This window comes from Haliaeetus albicilla, chromosome 29 (genome assembly GCF_947461875.1).
Source record: "Haliaeetus albicilla chromosome 29, bHalAlb1.1, whole genome shotgun sequence".
Lineage (NCBI taxonomy): Eukaryota > Metazoa > Chordata > Aves > Accipitriformes > Accipitridae > Haliaeetus > Haliaeetus albicilla.
In genome coordinates, this window is record NC_091511.1 from 2,324,301 (window position 1) to 2,345,950 (window position 21,650).

General features: G+C 64.8%; 2 protein-coding genes across 2 annotated transcripts in view; both read left to right on the top strand.

Moving 5' to 3' along the window:
• Positions 1 to 1,049: 1,049 nt before the first annotated feature.
• Positions 1,050 to 3,322, top strand: LOC138682592 (leukotriene B4 receptor 1-like). The gene is made up of 2 exons (XM_069773850.1): positions 1,050 to 1,109; positions 2,236 to 3,322. The coding sequence occupies exon 2, from the start codon at positions 2,255 to 2,257 to the stop codon at positions 3,320 to 3,322; it is 1,068 nt and encodes a 355-aa protein (XP_069629951.1). The 5' UTR covers positions 1,050 to 1,109; positions 2,236 to 2,254.
• A 1,889-nt stretch (positions 3,323 to 5,211) lies between these two features.
• LOC138682673 (complement C4-B-like) overlaps positions 5,212 to 21,650 on the top strand; it is a 31,615-nt gene continuing 15,176 nt past the window's right edge. Inside the window, exons 1-23 of the mRNA XM_069773949.1 lie at positions 5,212 to 5,313; positions 5,766 to 5,958; positions 6,141 to 6,318; positions 7,386 to 7,456; positions 7,908 to 7,996; positions 8,638 to 8,720; positions 9,107 to 9,203; positions 9,922 to 10,015; positions 10,833 to 10,956; positions 11,436 to 11,548; positions 11,839 to 12,009; positions 12,506 to 12,691; positions 13,870 to 14,052; positions 14,688 to 14,861; positions 15,718 to 15,832; positions 16,053 to 16,136; positions 17,088 to 17,282; positions 17,866 to 17,974; positions 18,068 to 18,138; positions 18,952 to 19,091; positions 20,031 to 20,231; positions 20,678 to 20,729; positions 20,849 to 20,938. Coding sequence (XP_069630050.1) covers positions 5,234 to 5,313; positions 5,766 to 5,958; positions 6,141 to 6,318; positions 7,386 to 7,456; positions 7,908 to 7,996; positions 8,638 to 8,720; positions 9,107 to 9,203; positions 9,922 to 10,015; positions 10,833 to 10,956; positions 11,436 to 11,548; positions 11,839 to 12,009; positions 12,506 to 12,691; positions 13,870 to 14,052; positions 14,688 to 14,861; positions 15,718 to 15,832; positions 16,053 to 16,136; positions 17,088 to 17,282; positions 17,866 to 17,974; positions 18,068 to 18,138; positions 18,952 to 19,091; positions 20,031 to 20,231; positions 20,678 to 20,729; positions 20,849 to 20,938 — 2,893 coding nt within the window. The 5' untranslated portion in view covers positions 5,212 to 5,233. The remainder of the gene's footprint in view (positions 5,314 to 5,765; positions 5,959 to 6,140; positions 6,319 to 7,385; positions 7,457 to 7,907; positions 7,997 to 8,637; positions 8,721 to 9,106; positions 9,204 to 9,921; positions 10,016 to 10,832; positions 10,957 to 11,435; positions 11,549 to 11,838; positions 12,010 to 12,505; positions 12,692 to 13,869; positions 14,053 to 14,687; positions 14,862 to 15,717; positions 15,833 to 16,052; positions 16,137 to 17,087; positions 17,283 to 17,865; positions 17,975 to 18,067; positions 18,139 to 18,951; positions 19,092 to 20,030; positions 20,232 to 20,677; positions 20,730 to 20,848; positions 20,939 to 21,650) is intronic.

Here is a 21,650-nt window from a genome sequence, read left to right on the forward strand (position 1 = left end):
TTTCTTCCTTCATTTCTTCATTAGTGTACATTCGCTGGGAGGGACTCCAAAACAAAGATCACCCAAGTGTTTCTACCATGGTCTTTTCTGATAAAAATGATCCTTGACCTCAGAATAACCCAGGAAACATCTGGATTATGATCAAAAAGTGCCTTATTTGAAGCCTCATCTCTATCCCGGTGGAAAGAAAGAAGAAATAAAAGAAAAATATAATTTTTATTCTCCCTCAAACCCACATGGACTTTCTGAGTCCTGAGGAAGTTCTTCCCAAGGTGGCTGAAAGCCTTGGGTTGGATTACAGTGAAGTCCCACTTGGAGAACATCTGCCTAAACCCAACCCCATGAGTTTAGAGGGGCAAAAAAACTGCAGCAGAGGGTGAAAATGGCCAACATTGCCCATTTCTAGTCTTTGGACACGTTGGCTAGTCAGTGACATTGTGGGAATTTGGGGGGGAGCCATGGAAGGGGAAGGTTGGATCCCATTGTGGGACATCTCCAGTCTTCGCTCTCTTTGTTTGGACAATGGCATGATGGGAAATGGGGATTCCTTCAGTGTGGTGGGTTATGGAGGGCCACCACTGTCACTGGGTCTTCTTCTCACTTGGGGTCACCCCATCATGGGTGGCATCTGCTGGGGGTGGCCCTGATTTTAGGGCCAGGACACAAATCTTAGGACAGGCGGGTGGAGGGATGGATGGAGGGAAGGAAGAGAAGGTATATTGACTATACCACACGTAGAAGACCTTCCCTGTCCCATCAACACCATTTCAACGTGCTCCCACCACCCCCACAGCCATGTGATGCAGCAACCAGACACCCCCACTCCTGGTGGACCACCTGGAGAGTCTCTCTACCTGGTGACAATGCCACCACTCCTGTCTTTCGCCACCCCCAGGGGACAAAATAAGGTCCAGCGTCCCTCCCCTACCACATGTCCCCTTCTTCCCCTGTGGTTTTCCTGCCTCCTTCCTCTTGCGTGAATGTTTCCTGCCTGGGGCTGGGTGGAGGGGAAGTGGCACCTAACGGTTACAGCCACCACCGGTGACAGGGACACCAAGGATCCACCACCCAGGCTGGGGACTCCAGGAAGGGACATGTGAGTCCCTGAGGTAGGGAAGGCTGGTGGAGTGGGAGGTCTTGAGGGGGCACCTGAAAGATCGGGGGGGAGCGGGGGAGGACTAGAAGGTCTGGAGGGTGACTGGGAGGTTTGGCGGGCAACTGGAAGATCTGGGTGGACTACTGGGGCAATTGGGAGGTTTGATGGGGGCAAATAGGTGGTGTGGTGGCTCAGTGGGAGGTCTTGTGGGCAACTGGAAGGTCTTGGTGGACAACTGGGAGTCTAGTGGGTGCACTGGGAAGTTTGATGGGGGAAACTTGGTGGTGTGGTGGGGGAAACTGGGTGGTGTGGAGGGCCAGTGGGAGATCTGGGGGGCAACTGGGAGATCTGGGTGGACAGCTGGGGGAAACTGGGAGGTTTAACAGGGGCTAACGGGTGGTGGCCCACTGGGAGGACTGGGGGGCAACTGGAAGGTCTGGGGGGGCAACTGGAAGGTCTGGGTGGACAACTGGGATGTCTAACAGGGACAACTGGGAGGTTTGATGGGGGAAACTGGGTGGTGTGGTGGGCAAGTGGGAGATCTGGGGGGGCAACTAGGAGGTCTGGGAGATGCCGAGATGGAGGGAAAGAGCCAAGGGGGGTAAAGGAAGAAGAGAAGGAGACCTCAGAGAGTGGGGAGAAGGAAGGAGGGGTGGTGGGATGGATGAGGAGGGGAGGGGCCATGGGGGTGGGGTGAGATGGGAGGTGGGTTGGAGGGTTGGAGAGATGGAGGGAGGGATGGAGAGAAGGACAGATGGAGGGATGGATGAAGAACAGGAAGGGTGGAGGGAGGGATGGAGAGAGGGATGGAGGGAGAGGTGGCAGGAGGGAGAGATGAAGGACAGAAGGAGAGAGAAAGGAAGGGAGGAAAGGATGGATGGAGAGATGGAGGGAGGAAGAAAGGGAGGGGCGATGGAGGGAAGGAGGAAGGGCAGGATGGAGGAAGGGATGGAGAGATGGAGAGATCAAGGGATGGAGAAAGGCATGGATGGATTGAGTGATGGAGAGGTGGTGGAAAGGAGGGATGGAGAGATGGATGGAGGGATGGGCGGAAGGAGGAAGGGATGGAAGGAGGGAGGGATGGAGGGAGGGAGACCTGCATTTTCTCTGGAGGATTCTGTGTCCCCCTCTCCCCACAGCCCCTCTCCACCTACTGCCATGATGTCCTCGTCCCCTGCCAATGCTTCGTCCCCCCTGAATGCCACATCTGCCCCCATCCCTGGCGCGGCAGTGGGGCTGGCCCTGCTGTCGGTGGCGGTGGTGGTGGGGCTGCCGGGCAACGCCATGGTCCTTTGGAGCTGCGCCGTCACCCATCGTCGCAGTGTCCCCGTCCTCCTCATCTTCCACTTGGCCTTGGCTGACGTGGTCACCCTCCTCACTGGTCCCGTCTACCTCCGGGCCTTGAGCGTTGGCCAATGGAACATGGGCTTGGCCATCTGCCGCGGGTGTAACTACCTCTGTGCCGCTGCCATGTACGTCAGCATCTTCCTCATTGCTCTTCTGGGTCTCCATCGGTGCTTGGCAGTCTCCAAGCCAGCAACAGCAGTGGTGTCGGCGGGTGGTCATGCCGGACAGTTAGCTCATGGAGCAGCGGCAGTAACTTGGTTGGTGGCTTTGGTGTTGGCCATCCCATCCATTGTCTTCCGACGGGTGGAGCATGGGCACTGCCAGCGGGTGCACAGCACGGAGGCTTGGTTGGTGGTCCACAACCTTCTGGAGACCATCTTGGGTTGGGCTCTACCACTGACCGCCGTGGCTGCCGGCTACGGGTTACTGATCCGCCGGTTACGCCAGACCCGGTTGGCCCGGCGCAGTCGTACCTTCCGGCTGGTGGCTGCCGTGGTGGTAGCCTTTGCAGTTGCGTGGGGACCTTACCACCTGGCCAGCTTGTTGGAGGTGGCAGTGGTCGTACGAGGAGGTGGTGGGACCTTGGAGGTAGCTGCCAAAGCCATCCGGCCACCGGCCACTGCCTTGGCCTTCCTCAGCAGTGCCATGAACCCCCTCCTCTATGCCTGTGCCGGGCGGAGGCTGTGCCGCGGCAGCGGGGGGTCTCTCCTGCCCCGACTCCTGGAGGTCTCGGCCATCGCCGGCAGCTCCCGAGGGACCACAACCAAGCGGGAGAGAAGGAGCTGGAGGGGAGAGGAGGGGAGGAGGAGGGGGGAGGAGGGAGGGACAACGGTAGGGGAGGAAGCAGGGGTGGAGGAGGGGGGTGTGGAGAGGGTGTGATGTCAGGGGAGGGTCTGGAGAGAGGGGGTGGGCATGGTGGAGACCCACAACACAAACCCCTCCCTCCCTCTGTTCATCCAACCATCTCCATCTTTCCATCCACCCACCCATTCATGCCTCTGTCCTACCACCCATCTCTCCACCCCCTTGTCCCTCTCTCCACCCCTTCCTCCAGCCACCTCTCCATCCCTCCCTCCATCCAACCATCCTGCTCTTCCTCCAACCTTCTCTCCATCCCTCCACCCTTCCTTCATCCATGTCTCCATCCCTTCCTCCATCTATCTCCATCCTTTCATCTCTCCATCCCCCTCCATCCCTCCATCCCTCCACTCTCCCCTTCTAGCCCTCCCTCCATCCCTCTCTCCATCCATCCATCCCCACCTTGATCCATCCATCTGTCAATCCATCTCTCCATCCCTCCATCCATCCATCTCTCCCTTCCGCCATGGCCTCGTGGTGGCCCCGCCCTCTTTGTCAGCCATCACAGAAGGATGGAAGAGAAACACGACAACTTGGGACCCCCTCCCCAGGGGTTCTCTGGGATGGTGGTGTCACCTGTGTCCCTCTGTCCATCCATCTGGGAAGGGATCCAGGTGTCCTGGGGGGGCGGGGAAGGGGCAGCAGGGGATTGGGTGGTCCCAGGGGGGCTGGTTCTGGGGGGACTGGGGGACATTGGGGGGGGTCTCAGGTGGGGTTGAGGGTGCCAGGAGTGTCACCAGGAATGTCACCAGGGGTGGCACCATGGGGGACCTCCCGGGAGGTCACTGCCGCAGCCTGGGTGTCCCCATGGCATCTGGGGGGGTGTCCCTGTGGGGTCCCCAGGGGGTCCTGGGTGTGTCACCGGGGATGGCCTAGGGGTCACCAGGGGGTCATGGTGGGGTCCCAGGGGTGTCTCAGGGTGTCATTGGGATGGGATGGAGGGATCAAAGGGGTGCTACTGGTGGGTCACTGGGGTGTCACTGTGGGGTCTCAGGGGTGTCTCGGGGTGTCACTGGGTTGGGCTGGTGTGTTAGAGACACAGCGGGCAGATGGGCTGGCCACACCCATGTGACATCACACATGACCTGGTGGAAGGGGAGGGGAGGTATTGCAAGGCGAGTTCATATGTGGCCTCATTGGTGACAACAGAGCTCAGCTCCCGTCTGCTCAGTGGCTGGGGGGAGATGGGGCGTTGGGAATGATGGGGACTTCCCCGGGAGATGGGGGGCACAGGGGGACACTGGAGGGACATCCTACTGCAGGTCTGGGTCCCACCCCGGGGGGGGTCACTACCTGTCCCACATCTTCCTCCATGGTCTGGCTGGTGGGACAGCGTGTCCCCTCCCCCACCCCAGTTTGACAATGACACCAAACTGGGAGGAGAAGCTGAGACCCAAGAGGGTCGGGGGGGTCACCCAGAGGGACCTCAGTGGGTGGAGAAAGGGGCCATGAGGAACCTTATGATGTTCAACAAGGGGACACGTCCCCAAGACAAATGGTCACCTGAGGGGGGACAGTGAGGACCAAGTGTCACCTGCGGGGTCTATGGGGACCAACACCCCACATCCAACCTCAACCCCATGCATCAACCCTTGTCCTCCAGACCCCATAGGGCCCCATAACTTCTTACAGACCCCATAGTGCCCCATAACCTCATATAGACTCCATAGTGCCCCATAACTTCTTACAGACCCCATAGTGCCCCATAGACTCTCATAGACCCCATAGGGCCCCTGTTGCCCCCCATATCCAAGTCCCCCTGCCCCATAGACCCCCCCACCCCACAGGGCCATTTCCCCGCAGTCATGTGTCCCCACCCAGGGGTCAATGGCCATGGGGCCAGCGGGGGAACCCCGGCATCCTGGTTAATGATTGACCCCCAACGCGCTCACCCTCTGCCGCCAGCCCCAGCTGCCCCACATCAGCGATGCCATGGGGCCACGTTGGGTGTTGGGTCTCCTCGTCCTCCTTCTCCTCCTGTCGATGCCGGGGGGCAGCCCCCAGGACCCTGAGTAGGGCCTATGGAGCAGCTGTGGGGCTGGGGGGAGGGCACTATGGGGCTGAGTGTGACTGTGGAGCAGCTATGGGGCTTGGGGAGCTATGGGGGCTCTAGGGCAGCTCTGGGGCTGGAGGGGTGAGCTGTGGGGCTGGGTACAACTATGGAGAACCTATGGGGCTTTAGGGACTACGGGGTTCTGGGGCAGCTATGGGGCTGGGGGAGCTGTTAAGTTCCTATGGGGTTTGTGAGGAGCTATGTGGTAGCTATAGGGCTGAGAGGGGGCTATGGGGGCTCTATGGGGCAGGTGGAGCTATGACACAGCTATAGGGCAGCTATGGGACAGGGTTACATCAAGGCATATGTGGGGTACCTGTGGGGTGGGGGGGACTCTGGGACACCCCTGGGGTGGAGAAGGTCTATGGGGCAGCCATGGGGCAGCCATGGGTCACGCTGTGTCTCCCCCAGGCTGGTGCTGGTGGCACCTCGGCTTGTGGCCCTGGGGACCCCCGTGGGGCTGCTGGTGGCGGCCGTGGGGCCAGTGACGGGGACAGTGACAGCCTGGCCTGGGGAGGGCGACCGTGGGGCAGGACCCTGCGCCCCCCCGGTCCCCTTCGACCTCGGGACCCACAACGACTTCAGCCAGATCCTGAACATCGAGGTGTGAGGACATGGGGGGCAGAGGGGACAGGGGGGTCCTGGGGGGCCATGGGAATGTCCCCATGGGGCAGGGGGACATCATGGAGATGTTCTTGGGGAGCACATGGAGGTGGGGACGTCCTTATGGGGCAGGGGGACATCATGGACCCCCATGTCCCCCCAGTGACCCCCAATGCCCCCCAGGTGACCCCAGAGCAGGCCAAGCACTGTGGGGCACTGGAGGCCACCATGGGGCAGACGCTGCTGCTGGAGGCCCGGAGCCCCCCCCTGCCCCCCCAGAGGCTGCGTGTGGGGCTGGGGGGGCCCCGGGGGGTGCTCCTGCTCCAGACAGACAAACCCCTCTACGCCCCCCGGCAGACTGGTGAGACACCTCCCCCCCAGGACCCCAAATACACCCAAATCCCCCCCAAATACACCCAGATAACCCCCAAATCACCCTCAAATCACCCCAAATACCCCCCAGACCACCCTAAAATTATCCCAAATCACCCCAAATATAACCAAATCACCCCCAAATCACCCCAAGATTGCCCCAAATCACCCAAAATAATCCCCAAAACACCCCAAATCATCCCCAAATTACCCCAAATCTCCTGAGATCATCCCAAATACACCCGAATCCCCCAATCAGCCCCCAAATCACCTCAAATCCTCCAAATTACCCCCAAATTACCCCCAATCCCCCCAAATTGCTTCAAATCCCCCCAATCCCCCCAAATTGCTTCAAATCCCCCCAGTCCCCCCAAATTCCCTCTAAATCCCCTAAATTCTCCCAAATGCCCCAAATCCCCCCAGGCCCCCCTGTGCCCCCCCATGCCCCCTACATCCCTATATACTCCCCACAGCCACCTATACCTCCCCCAGCCTATATACCCTCCCACTCCCCACAGAACTCCCCCCACCCTATAGCTCCCTGCCCCCCAACACACCTCCCTGCACCCCATATCTATCTATACCTGCACCCCTATAGGTGCTCACTCACCCTATATACCCTCCTGCACCCGCCCCCCCATGTCCCCAAGCCCCTATACATCTCTTTGCACCCCAACCGCATGCCTCCCTGCACCACTATACATCCCCCTGCACCCTATATAATTCCCTCTGCCCCATAGGTTACCCTGAGCCCCTAAACCATTCCCTGCACCCCTATACATGCCCCTGCACCCCACACCGCTCCCTGTACCCCTATATATTAAGTGGGCCCCCCATAGAGCTCCCTGCACCCCTATATGTGCCCCTGTGCCCCATATAGCTCCCTCTGGTCCTATAGATTACCCTGCCCCCCATACTGCACCCCATACCCCCTATACAGCCCCCTGCACCCCCTATGGCTCTCTGTACCCCTATATCTAGCCCTGCCCCCCTATACCACCCCCCCGCATCCCTCTATGTGCCCCCACCCCCCATATGGATCCCGTACGTCCCCAGTGCGTTTCCGCATCTTCTCACTGGACCCCGATCTGCGGCCGAACCCCGAACCCATCCTGATCACCATCACGGTGCGGAGTCTGTGGGTCTGGGCTATGGGGCAGCTCTATGGGGCTGGGGTGATCCTATAGGGTGGTTCTATGGGGCTGGGGCCACCCTATGGGGCTGGGGTGGTCCTATAGAGCTGGTGGCCCTATGGGGTGGGGCTGTCCCTATGGGGCTGGGGTGACCTACAGGGTGGCCCTGTGAGGCTGGGTCTATGGGGAGAACCCTATGGGGTTGGGGTGGTCCTATGGGGCTGGGCCTATGGGGTGGCCCTATGGGGCTGAGGCTATGGGGCAGCCCTATAGGGTTGGGCTGTCTCAATGAGGCTGGGGTGACATACAAGGTGGCCCTATGGGGCAGGGAGCTATGGGGCTGGGCTGAGCACTCCAGGGCTGGGCCGTGGGTCCCCCCCACGGGTGCCGTGGGTCAGGCCGTGGGTCATGACCCCATGTCACCCCCTGCCCCCCCGGCTCCCAGAATCCCCTGGGGGCACGGGTGCGGGAGGGGCAGCGGGTGCCCCAGGGGATGGTGCTGAGTGACCAGATGGTGCTGCCAGACATCGCCCTGTGAGTGGGGCCGCTATGGGGCTGGGGGGGGCTATAGGGCTGGGGGGTGGTGTGGGGGGTTATGGGACTGGGGGGGTGGTGTGGGATGCTATGGGGTGGCCTGGGGCTGTGGGGCTGGTGCTATGGGGCTGGGGCATGGTGTGGGGGCTATGGGGCTGGGGAAGCTATGGGGTGGGGGGGGTTGTATGGGAGCTATGGGGCTGGGGGGACTACGGGGTGCTATGGAAGGTATAGTGGGGATTGGGTGTTATGGGGGGGCAGGTGGGGCTATACGGGGTTGGGGGCTGTGGAGGTTGTGGGGCAGCTCTGGGGGCTAGGGGGTGCTGGGGGTTACAGGGGCTATAGGACATTATAGGGTCTGGGGGAGGGCTAAAGGTGATCGGGGTTATAGGGGGCTATGGGGGGGAGGTTATGGGGCTATGGGGAATTGGGGGTTATGGGGGGGTTAAAGGGGGGTGGGGGCTATAGGGGGGCTGGGCGGGGCATTGGGGTTACGATGCTATAGGGAGATCCAGGGGGCTATAGGAGTTGGGGGGAGCTATAGGGGTTGAGGGGGCTACAGGGGTTGGGGGGTTATGGGGAACTGCGGGGGGGCAGGGGGGCCCATAGGGCCCACGGGTTCTATAGGTGCCGATGCGCAGGCCGGGGACGTGGCGGGTGCAGGCCCAGCTGGTCACCAGCGCCCACACCACGGGCTCGGCCGCCTTCACCGTGCGGCCCTACGGTGCGGGGGGAGGGGCGGGGAGCCCCGGGGGGGGAGGGGCTCGGGGGGGAGGGGGAGGGGGGAACCCCTGGGACCCCTATGGGGGGGAGTGGGGCGCTCCTGGGTCCCCCTGGGGCACTGCTGGGTCCCCTATGGGGATGCTCCTGGGTGCCCCCCGATGCCCCACCCTCCGCTCTGATGCCCCGCCCCTGTGCCCCACCCTCTGCTCTGACGCCCCGCCCCCGCGCCCCCACCCCACCCCCTTACGCTCCACCCCTCTTGCCCCGACACCCCCGACTCCCTGCCCAGCCGACGCCCCGCCCACCCTCGATGCCCCGCCCCTCTGACTCCCCCAAGGCCTCGCCCCCGATGCCACACCCCCTGACGCCCCGCCCCTCTCCCCCCAGCCCTCCCCGGATTCGCTGTTCGGGCCGTTCCGGATCGTCGCTTCCTCCTGCTGGGGCCCGGCCCCGCCCCCCCTCTGCGCCTGCGCCTGCGCGCGCGGTACCGGCCCCGCCCCCCCGGGACCCCCCCCCCCCATCTCCTCCCCAAACCCCTATGGGACACCCCAAAATTCCCCCCTGGGACCCACCCCCAATCCCCCCTAAGACCCCCCAAAACCTCCCCGTGACCCCCAACCCCTCCCAGGACCCCCAAAACCCTCGAGACCCCCCCAAATCCCCCCTGGGCACCCCAACCCCCCTGAGACCCCCTAAAAATCCCCCGAACCCCCCAAAACCCTCTCTGGACCCCCCCAAATCCACCCCGGGACCCCCCAAAATTCCTGGGACCCCCAAAACCCTCGGGAACCCTCCCCCCCCCCAGGACCCCCCCATATCCCCCCTGAAACCCCCCAAACCTCCCCCCGACCTCTGGGCCCCCCCAATCCTGGGTGACATTTGGGGGACCCCCTGACCCCCGTGACCTTTGGCATTTCTTCCCCCAACCCCTCTTGATCTTTTTTTTGGGGGGGGTCCCCCAAAACCCCACCAACTCTAAGGTCCCCTTGACCCCTACTGACCTTTGGGGGATCCCCTCTGATTTTGACGCCCCACCCAACTTTGGGGTGTCACCCCGATTTTGGGGACCCCCTTCTCATTTTGGGACCCCTCCTCTAATTTGGGGCCCATCCCCTAATGTCAGGACTCCCCTGAACTTTGGGGGGGGCCCCGCCCTCCTCGATTTCGGGGCGTCCCCCACCCTGATTTGGGGCCCCCCCCAGGTACCTGGATGGGGCGGCGGTGGGGGGCCAGGCCCTGCTGCGGGGGGGGCTGCGGGGGGGGCCCTTCCTGCGGGGGCTGGAGCAGCGCGCTCAGGTGAGGCACCCCAAAACCCCTAAGGGCACCCCCAAACCTGGGGGACCCCAACTTCCCCCCCCTTAGGGCACCTTTAAATCCCTCTAGGGACCCCAAAACACCCCAAAAATTTCCCTGGGACCCCACCCACCCCCCTTTGGGTACCCCAAAACCCACTGCACCCCAAGCCCCCCCGAGACCCCCAAATTCCCCTCAGGGCACCCCCAAACCTTAAAGCCAGCTCCCCCCCACCTCGGGGACCCCAAAACTACCCCTGGGCACCCCAAAACCTCCTTATCCCACCCCCGGGGACCCCAAAACAACCCCCCGAGCCCCTCCAAATCCCCCAGGGAACCCCAAATCCCTGAGGACCCCAACCCCTCCCTCCCGGGGACCCCCAAAACGCCCTTGGGGACCCCAAAACAGCCGGGGGACCCCCAAACATTCTGGGGACCCCAAAATCACTTGGGAGACCCCAAAACCCCCTGGGGACCCCCCAAAACCCCAAGGGACCCCGACATTTCCTCTGGGGACCCCAAAAACACCCTGAGCACCCCAAAATCCCCGGGGGACCCCAACCCACCCCCCCGGGGACCCCAAAACCCTCCTAAGCACCCCAGAATCCCCCCTGTGGACCCCCCCAAAGCCATTCTGGGAACCCCCAACCGCCCCAGGTCCCCCAAAACTGACCAGGGACCCCCAAACCAGCCCTGGGGACCCCCCAATCCCCCCCCCCAATTCCCCCATTTACCCCATTCCCCTCTCCCACCCCACCCCGGCTCACCCTGGCCCCGCTCCCCCGCCTGGCTCCGCCCCCCGCCTGGCTCTGCCCCTCCAGGTGACGTCAGGGGAGGCGGAGTTTAACATCACCCTGGATGCCGTTGTCAGCGCCCTGGGCGTGGCCCCGCACGAGCTGCAGGGGGAGGGGCTACGCCTGGCTGTCACCGTCATCAATGATGATGGTAGGGGTGGGGCCGGGGAAAGGGGTGGGGCCGCGGGTGGGAGGGGTGGGGCAGAGTGGGTGGGGGCGTGGCCTGGATGGGATGGGGCGGGGCCGGGGGCAGAGTGTGAGTAGGGCATGGGGTGGGAGGGGCGGGGCAGGGGTGGGAGTGGGTGGAGCTGGGCATGTGGGCGGGGCTGGAGTCAGGGCAGGGGCAATGGTGGGTGGGGCTGGCTGTGAGGGGCGGGGCTGGGCAGGAGGGAGGGTGTGGCCAGACATGGAGGCGGGGCCAGACTGTGGTGAAGGCTGGGCAGGGGTGGGGTGGAGTCAGTGGAGGGGCGGAGCCTGGCAGGGTGCAGGCGGGGCCAGGGTGTGGGTGGGCCCACGGGGTACGCCGTGAGGTGGCGATCCTTGAAGGGGTGGAGCCAGAACTCTGGCCCCACCCCTCGTGAAAGGGGCGTGGCTAGGCCTGTCCCCCTCTGATGCAGTGGGTGTGTCCAGGGGGGGAGGCAGTGCAGCAGGAGGTGGGGGTGGGGCTGGTGACCTCACCGTGGGCCTTGGAGCTGAGCCCCACCCCCCGCTTCTTCGTCCCCGGGGCCCCCTTCACCCTGCTGGTGAGCTGGGGGCGGGGCTTGCGCGTGGGCGTGGCTCTGGGTGCGAGGGCGGGGCGGGGCGGGGCCCTCATGCAGAAAAACCTCGTGCGAGGCGTGGCGCGAGGGCGAGGCTGCCGGCGCGAGGGCGTGTCGGCCCTCGCACGCCCTGCGGGGGAGGGGAAAAGAAGGAGGGGCGGGGTCTGTGGCTGGGCGTGGCCTCGTGGGGTCGGGCCAGGCCTTACACGAGGGCCCCGCCCGCCCGCTCCCACGAGGCCTCGTGCGAGCGGCCCCTCCCCCATTGTCCCCCCCAGGGCCGGGTGCTGGAGGCCGGGGGGGCCCCGGCACCGGGGGTGGAGGTGCGGGTGGGGGTGGGGGTGACGGGGGCCGCCCCTCCCCCCCCCGTGCACGTGCGGGCGGATCCCCGGGGGGACATCGCTGTCCCCATCAACGTCCCCAGCGAGGCCAGCGGGCTGAGCCTGAGCGTGAGCGGGGACAAGGGACGTGGGGGGGGCGTGGGGGACAAGGGGGGACATGGGGACAAGGGGGGACATGGGGGACATGGGGACATGGGGGGACATGGGGACATGGGGGATGTGGGGGGACAAGGGGGGAGATGGGGTATAAGGGGGGACATGGGGGACATTGGGGACAAGGGGGGACATGGGGGGACATGGGGACATGGGGGACATGGGGACACGGGGAGACAAGGGGGGACACGGGGGATAAGGGGGGACATTGGTGAGAAGGGGGGACATGGGGACATTGGGGCGATGTGGGGACATTGGGGGGGATGTGGGGACATGGAGGGACAAGGGGTGACATGGGGGGACAAGGGGGGACATGGGGACACATGGGGGGACACAGAGACATCGGACATGGGAGGACATGGGGACACGGGTGGGCACAGGGGACACGGAGGGGACACAGGGGGCCATGGTGTCCCCGTGTCACCGCAGCACCATGTCCCTGGGGGGGCAGGTGGAGGCAGGGGCTCCGGGGTCCCCCCCGGCCCGGGCGCAGGTGACGGTGACGCCGGTGGCCGCCGTGGCGGGTCACTTCCTGCTGCTGGGGGGGCCGAGGGGGCCCCTGCGCCCCGGGGAGCTGCTGCGGCTCCAGCTGCGCCACCGCGGGCCCCCCCCAGGGCCCCCCAGCTACCACGTGCTGGTGAGCCCCGCCCCCGTCACGTGTCGCACCTGTCATGCCTGTCAGCCGTCACGCCTGTCACCCATCATGCGTCACGCCTGTCACTCATCACACCTATCAGGTGTCACACCTGTCACACATCATGCCTGTCAAACATCACGCCTGTCACACATCATGCCTGTCACATGCGTGTCACACATCACCTGTCATACCTCACGTGTGTCCCACGTCACACCTGCCACCCATCACACCTGCCACCCATCACACCCATCAGATGTCATGTGTCACCCATCATGTGTGTCACCCATCATGCCTGTCACATCACGCATGTCCCACATCATGCCTGTCACCATCACGTTTCACCCGTCACGCCTGTCACCCGTCACACCTGTCACCATTCACGCCAGTCACACATCACGCACGTCACCCTTCACACATCACGCATGTCACAGCTGTTCCCTGTCACGTCCCATCTACGCGTTGGGCGTTGAGCATGTTCTGGGCCAGGTGTCATGTGTCACATGTCATGTGTCACATGGGCATGCCCGGTCCTGTACACCTGGAGCGTGTTGCGTGTCGTGCACCGTGTGTTGTGTCTTTCTCATCAGGCGTGCCTGGCGCGTGTCGTGTGTTGTGTCATGTGTTGCACATCTATGTCATGTTGCGTACGTCATGTGTTGCACATCTGTGTCGTGTGTTGCATGTCTGTGTCATGTCTTGTGTGTTGCGTGTTGCACATCTGTGTCATGTTGTCTGTTGCATGTCTGTCGTGTTGCTCGTTGTGTCCATGTTGCGTGTCGTGTGTCCCTGTTGCGTGTCACATGTCCATGTTGCACGTCGCGTGTCCATGTTGTATGTTGTGTGTCATCGATCCATGTTGCGTGTTGCACGTCCATGTTGCATGTTGTGTGTCCATGTTGCATGTCATACGTGCAAGTTGTCGCGTGTCCATGTCGTGTCATGTGTCCATGTTGCATGTTGCTTGTCCATGTTGCACGTCGCGTGTCCATGTTGTATGTTGTGTGTCATCGATCCATGTTGCGTGTTGCACGTCCACGTTGCATGTTGTGTGTCCATGTCGCATGTCGCATGTCCGTGTCACGTGTTGCACTTCCCATGTACGTGTCATGTCCCATCTACACGTCACGCGTTGCGTGTCGACCCACGAGCCAACCGCGCCCCGTGTCCCCGTGTCCCAGGCGGTGGCGCGGGGGCGGCTGGTGGCCGCCCAGGCGGTGCGTCGGGGGACGGTGACGGAGGTGACGCTGACGGTGACGCCGGCCATGGCCCCGCGGCTCCGCCTGGTCGCCTTCTTCCAGGCCGAGGGGCGGCTGGTGGCCGCCAGCTGGGCCGTGCCTGTGGTGGGCTCCTGCCATGGCCAGGTGCGGGCACTGGGAGGGGCACTGGGAGCACTGGGGAGTACCTGTGGTGGGCTCCTGCCATGGCCAGGTGTGGGCACTGGGAACACTGGGGAGACTAGGAGCACTGGGAGACTGGGGGGTACCTGTGGTGGGCTCCTGCCATGGCCAGGTGCGGGCACTGGGAACACTGGGAGGGGCACTGGGAGCACTGGGCACACTGGCAGCACTGGGGAGACTGGGGGGTGCCTGTGGTGGGCTCCTGCCATGGCCAGGTGTGGGCACTGGGAACACTGGGAGGGACTGGGAGGAGCACTGGGGAGACTGGGGGGTGCCTGTGGTGGGCTCCTGCCATGGCCAGGTGGAGGGTGGGGGGCACTGGGGAGCATTGGGAGGAACTGGGCCTGCTGGGGTTCACGGGAGGACTGGGGGGTGCCAATGGTGGGCTCCTGCCGCAGCCAGGTGTGCGGCGCTGGGGGGACTGGGAGGCACTGGGGGTGCTGGGAGGGACGGAGGGAACAAGGAGGGACTGGGACCACTGGGAAAACTGGGGAGGGGGTGCTCACGGTGGGCTCCTGCCACAGCCAGGCGGAGGGTGGGGGGAACTGGGGGGCACTGGGGAGCACTGGGCTCCCTGGCTCACCCCGGCGGGGGGACAGGTGCGGGTGGGGGTGGGGCAGCGGGGGGCCGCCCTGCGCCCCCAGGCCCCCCTGACGGTGACGGTGACGGTGACGGGGCCGAGGTCGGGGGGGTCCCCGCTCACCCTGGCCCTGGGGGCCATCGACGCCGCCCTGCTGGAGCTGGAGCCGCGGCACCGCCTCACCCCTGCCAAGGTCACCCCCAAACCTGGGACCCCCCCCCAAAAACCAGCACCCCAAACCCTGCGCACCCCCAAACTCCAAGGACCCCCAATATGGCACCCCACAAACCCCGGGACCCCCAAACCCTGGGGACCCCCCAACATGGCACCCCACAAACCCCGGGGACCCCCAAACCTTGGGGACCCCCCCCAACATGGCACCCCCCAAACTCTGGGTACCCCCAAACCTTGGGGACCCCCCCATGGCACCCCCAGACCCCAGGGACCCCCCAACATGGCACCTTACAAACCCTGGGGACCCCCCCAACATGGCACCCCCAAACCCTGGGGGCCCTGCAACATGGCACCCTACGGACCCTGGGGACGCCCAAATCCCGAGGACCCCCCAAACCCCGGGGACCCCCAAACCTTGGGGACCCCCAAACTCCAGGATCCCCAAATCCTGGCTTTCCTTAACCCCGGGACCCCCCAAGCCTGGGAACCCCCAAAACTGCCCCCCCCAACCCTGGAACCCCCCCCACCCCAGCACCCCACAACCCTGGGGACCCTCAACCCCCCCCAACCCTGTGACCCCCAGACCTCAGGCACTCAAATTTGGGAACCCCCAGCACCCCAAAACCCCGGGGGACACCCCCAAAACCCTGGGGACCCTGAAACCCCTGGGGATCCCCTCCCCGGGGGGGGACACCCCAAAGTCCCTGTGTTCCTCCCCCATCCCGCGTCCCCCCCCAAAATCCCTAAGCCCCCCCAAACCAGTAACCCCCCCCCCCAAGACCCACTGGGAATCCTCTTGGGACTCACTCCCCACCTCTGGGGACACCTTGGGGACACCTTGGGGACAGGGGGGTGACCTGACTCCCCCCCCCCAGGTGGAGGCGGTTTTGGGGAGCAGCGATTTGGGGTGCGGCCCCGGGGGGGGCCCCAACACCGAGGGGATCTTCAGGGCAGCCGGGCTGGTGCTGGGGGGCCCCGACCCCCCCCCGGGGCCACGTGAGTGGGGACATGGGGACATGAGGGACATCGGGGGACATGGGGATGGGGGGACACGGGGGGACATGGGGGACTTGGGGGACAAGGGGGGATGTGGGGGGGACATGGAGGTACAAGGGGGGACATGGGGGACTTTGGGGACAAGGGGGGACAAGGGGACATGGGGGGACGCGGAGACCTGGGGGACGTTGGGTGGCCCCGTGACCTGGGTGTCCCTGTCCCCAGCGCCCGGGTGTCCCCCCGCCCCCCCCCCGCCCCCGGCGCTCCCTGAGGCTGCAGGAGCTGCTGGAGGAGAAGGGTGAGTGTCCCATGTCCCCTGTCCCCTGTCCCATGTCATCTGTCCCCTGTCCCATCTCACCTGTTCCCTGTTGTCCCCCCCCCCCCCAGCCCCTCGCCCCCTCCCCTCTGCGGTGGCCCTCAGCAGTCGGTGTCCTTCTCCCCGTGTCCCCCCCCCCGCCATGGGCCACAGTGTCACCCATGTCCCTGCATGTCCCCATGCTGTCACCCATGTCCCCATGTGTGTCCCTAAGCCACGTGCACTATGTCCCCATGCCTCCCCACGCTGTCACCCACGTCCCTATCCACATCCCTGAGCCACACGCGTGGCGTGACCCACGTCCCCATAGTGCCACCCCCATCCCCATGATGTCACCCATGTTCCCATCCATGTCCCTCAGCCTGTTGCCTGATGTCACCCGTGTCCCTGCATGTCCCCATGCTGTCACCCGTGTCCCCATGTGTGTCCCTGAGCCACACGTGTGGTGCCACCCCCATCCCCATGGTGTCACCCGTGTCCCCATCCATGTCCTTCAGCCCTGTGCCTGATGTCATCCATGTCCCCATGTGTGTCCCTAAGCCACGTGCACTGTGTCACCATGTCCCCATGTGTCCCCATGGTATCACTCATGTCTCCATCCATGTCCCTAAGCCACATGCAATGCATCACCCATGTCCCCATGTGTGTCCCTAAGCCACGTGCACTATGTCCCCATGTCCCCATGGTATCACTCGTTTCCACCCGTGTCCCTAAGCCACGTGCACTGTCACCCACGTGCCCCACGCTGTCACCCATGTCCCCATCCGCATCCCTCAGCCACACGTGTGGCGTCACCCAGTCCCCATAGTGCCATCCCCATCCCCATGACATCACCCGTGTCCCCATCCCCGTCCCTCGACCACGCGCGCCGTCTCCCCCGCCACGTGTCCCCATGTCCCCCCCCCGACCCCGGCACCACGTCCCCATCCCCAGGCGCCCACCAAGAGGGTGACGAGGTGACCCGGCGCTGCTGCCGGGACGGGGCGATGACACTGCCACTGCGGGTGACGTGTGCCCAACGAGGCCGGAGGGTCCCCGAGGCCGGGGGGTGTCGCCGGGCCTTCCTGCGCTGCTGCCATCGCGCCCGCGCCCTGCGTCCCCGGGGGGGACCCCGCGGGGTGGCACGAGGTGGGGGGCATGGGTAGGGGTGGGGTCATGGGTGGGGGTGGGGGGTCATGGTGGGGCTGGGGGTGCGGTCATGGTTGGGGGACATGGGGGGGCATGGGTACGTCTGGGGGGGTCATGGGTGGGGGATCATGGGTGGGGGTGGGTGGGCAGGCATGGGTAGGAGTGGGGGGTCATGGGTGGGGTTCATGGATGGGGACATGGGGGTAGGGGGGGCATGGGGGGGTGAGGGTGGGGTCATGGGCGGTGGTGTGGGGTCATGGGTGGTCACAAGTGGGGGTCATGGGTGGGGCAGGTTGGGATCATGGGTGGGCGCATGGGTGGGGTGGGTGGGGGGTCATGGGTGGGGGCATGGGGGGTCATGAGTGGGGGTCATGGGTGGGGGAGCTGGGTGGGGGGACATGGGGGTGGGGGCATGGGGGGGTCATGAGTGGGAGTCATGGGTGGGGGACATGGGGGGGGGCTGGGTCAATGGGAGGGGCTGGGGCCATGGGGGGAGGGGGTGCTGGATGCCTGAGTCCCGGGGGGGGGGGGGCGGGGGGAACACCCAGATGCTTGGGCCCCCACACACACCCTCTCCCCCCAGTTTTCTTCCAGGAGATGGAAGAGGAGTGGGGGGATGGGGATGTCCCCTCCCGCAGCTTCTTCCCCGAGAGCTGGCTCTGGCGCAGCGTCCCCACCAATGGCTCCGCCAGGTGACACCCGCCCCGACCACCCCCTGTCACCCCCCCCATCCCCCATCCCCCATCCCCCCCCCGTGTCCCCATGTCACCCCCTCCTGTCCCCAGGGTCCCAGTGCTGCTCCCTGACTCCATCACCACCTGGGAGATTCAGGCCGTTGCCGTCATCCCCGGCCACGGTGAGCGTCACCTCGGTGTCCCCACAGTGTCACCTCAGTGTCCCCATCCTCCCCGGCATGTCCCCCCCCCATCCATTACCCCACGGTGATGTGGCCACCCTGTGTCCCACACATCCCTTGAGGTGTCCCCACTCAACGGTGACCCCATGGTGATGCCACCATCCCATGGCACCCACAGTGGCCCCAAGGGGCAGTGGCCCCATGTCCCCAGGTGGCCCCATGTCCCCATGTTCCCCATGTCCGCCATGTGTCCCCAGGTGTCCCCATGTTCCCCCACGTCTCCTCATGTTCCCCTGTGTTCCCAGGTGTCCCCATGTCCCCCATGTCCACCAGGTGTCCCCATGTCCCCCATGCACCCATGTCCCCCCATGTCCCCACGTGTCTCCATGTCCTCAGGTGTCCCCATGTCCCCCATGTCCACCATGCGTCCCCAGGTGTCCCCCATGTTCCCCCATGTCTCCCCATGTTCCCATGTGTCCCTAGGTGTCCCCATGTCCCCCATGCCCCCATGTCCCCATATGTCCCCCATGTCCCCCCATGTCCCCATGTGTCCCTATGTCCCCCCATGTCCTCCCATGTCCCCCCATGTACCCAATGTCCCCATGTCCCCCCATGTCCTCCCATGTCCCCCCATGTACCCAATGTCCCCCATGTCTCCCCATGTCCCCCAATGTCCCCATATCCCCATGCGCCCATGCCTCCCATGTCCCCCCCTTGTCCCCCATGTGTCCCCATGTCTCCCATGTGTCCCCATGCCCCCCATATCCTCATGTGTCCCCATGTCCCCACCCCACGGTGATGCGGCGCTGGCAGGGCTGTGCGTGGCGGTCCCCCAGTGGGTGACGGTGACCCAGGAGGTCTTTGTGGGGCTGCAGCTGCCCCCCAGCATCCGCCCCCACGAGCAGCTGCAGCTCCTGCCCCACGTCCACAACAGGCTGCCCCGCAGCATCAACGTGAGTCCCCAACCCCCCGGATACCCCTCCCACCCCATAGATGGCCCCTGCCCCATAGATCCCTCTGTGCCCCACAGATTCCTCTCTATGCCTCAGAGATACCCCTGCTGCCCCATAGAAGCCCCCCCTTCTAGCCCATAGATGCCCCTCTGTATATAGATGCCTCTCTGCCCCATAGGTGGACTTCGGGCCCATACATACCCCCCTGCCCCATAGACACCCCCTTCTGGCCCATAGCTGCCCCTCTGCCCCACAGATATCCCCTGCCCCATAGATACACCCCCTCCTCCCCGTAGAAACCCCTCTGTGCCCCATAGATACCTCTCTGTGCCCCATAGATAACACCTGCCCTATAGCCACCCCCACTCCTTAGCCACTCCCGCCCCATAGCTGCCCCCTGTGCCCCACAGATATCTCTCTATTCCCCATTTTTAACTCTTCTGCCCCGTAGATCCCCCCACTTCCCCATATCTAACCCCCGTGCCCCATACATCCCCCTGCCCTATAGCTCCCCCCACCTCATTGCCACACCCTGCCCCATAGCTGCCCCCTGTGCCCCACAGATCCTCCTCTGCATCCCATTGCTACCCCTTCTGCCCCATAGATCCCCCTTCTTCCCCATATCTAACCCCCGTGCCCCATACATCCCCCTGCCCTATAGCTCCCCCCACCTCATTGCCACACCCTGCCCCATAGCTGCCCCCTGTGCCCCACAGATCCTCCTCTGCATCCCATTGCTACCCCTTCTGCCCCATAGATCCCCCTTCTTCCCCATATCTCCCCCCCGTGCCCCATATCTACCCCCCCAGGGCCCCATAGCCACCCCCTGCACCCTAGCCCTCCCTGCCCCATAGCCACCCCCCTGTGTCCCATATCCCCCCCCACCTCCCCGCCCGGGTGACACTGGCAGTGCCACGGGTGACGCTGGCGGTGACACAGGTGACGGTGACGCTGGCGGTGGCGGAGGGCATCTGCGCGGCGCTGGACGGGGGCTCCCAGCGCCTGGTGTTGCCCCCCGGGGGGGCGGTGGCCGTGCCCCTCACCCTGGTGGCCCTGCGCCCTGGGGACGTCCCCATCACCATCACCGCCCGCGGGCCCTGGGGACTGGGTGACAGCCTCACCCGTGTCCTCCATATTGAGGTGAGACCCCCCCACCACCACCCCTGGGTGCCGCTGGACGCCTGGGTGCCTCCCCTGCACCCCTGGGTCCCCCCCACTTTTCTGGGTCCCCTCCTGGATACCTGGGTCCCCTTCTGGGTCCGCAGATGCCTGGGTCCCCTCCCTGCACCCATGGGTGCCCCCAGACACCTGGGTCCCCTCCCTACACCCTTGGTGCCCCTGGATGCTTGGGTCCCCTTCCTGCCCCCCTGGGTGCCCCCCCTGCACCCCTGGGTCCCACCCCAATTTCCTGGGTCCCCTCCTGGACACCTGGGTCCTCTTCTGGGTCCCCAAACACCTGGGTCCCCTCCTCGCACCCTCGGGTGCCCCCAAATGCCTGGGTCCCCTCCCTGCACCCGTGGGTCCCCTCTCTGCACCCCGGGGTGCCCCCAGACACCTTGGGTCCCAGCTGACGCCCCTTCCCACAGCCCGAGGGGGAGCTGCACCTGGAGGAGACCAGCTACGTCCTGGACACTGACGGTGGGTCTGGGGGGGGACACCCGGGTGTCCCAGAGGGGACCCACGTGTCCGGGGGGGGACACCCAGGTGTCCCGGAGGGGACCCAGGTGGCCGGGCCCGCTGACACCCCGTCCCCGCAGGCGAGGGGGGCCGCACCCTGGAGATTCCTGGGGACATCCCAGCTGGGATTGTCCCCGATGGGGAATTCAGCATCAGCATCCGTGTCACCGGTGGGTGGGGACACGGGGGGACATGGGGACGTGGGGATGTGGTGGGGACATAGGCATGCAGACACGGGGATGGGGCGTGGTGGGACAGGGGGGTGATTTTTGGGGGCATGGGGATGGGGACATGGTAGGGACATGGGGACATGGTGGGGACATGAGGATGGTCAACAGGGACATGAGGAGGTGATGTGGTGGGGACATGGGCATGGGGACACAGAGATGTGGTGGGGACACAGGGATGTGGTGGGGGCATGAGGATGGGCAATAGGGACATGGGGAGGTGACATGGGGAGGATATCGGCATGGGGACATGGTGGACACATGGGGATGGGGACATGGAGGGGACATGGTGGGATATGGGGATGAGTGCTGGGGACGTGGCAAGGGGGATGCAGAGGTGGGGACATGGTGGGGACATGAGGATGGCCATTGGGGACATGTGAGGTGACAGGATGAGGGCATGGGGATATGGTGGGGACATGGTGGGGGCATGGGGATGATGTGGACATGGAGGTTGGGACTTGGGGGCGGACAGGGGTGGGTGGTGGGGACATGAGGGGACATGGGCACATGGTGGTGGGGTCAGGGGGACATGGGGAGAGGGTGGTGGGGACATTTGGTGTCCAGCACTGACTGTGTCCCTGTCCCCGTGTGTCCCCATCCCTGTGTGTCCCCCCACATGTGTCCCCCCACCTGTCCCCGGGCATGCCCCTCA

Coding starts and splice junctions, on each gene's coding strand:
- LOC138682592 (XM_069773850.1), top strand. CDS start 2,255: ATGATGTCCTCGTCCCCTGCCAATGCTTCGTCCCCCCTGAATGCCACA.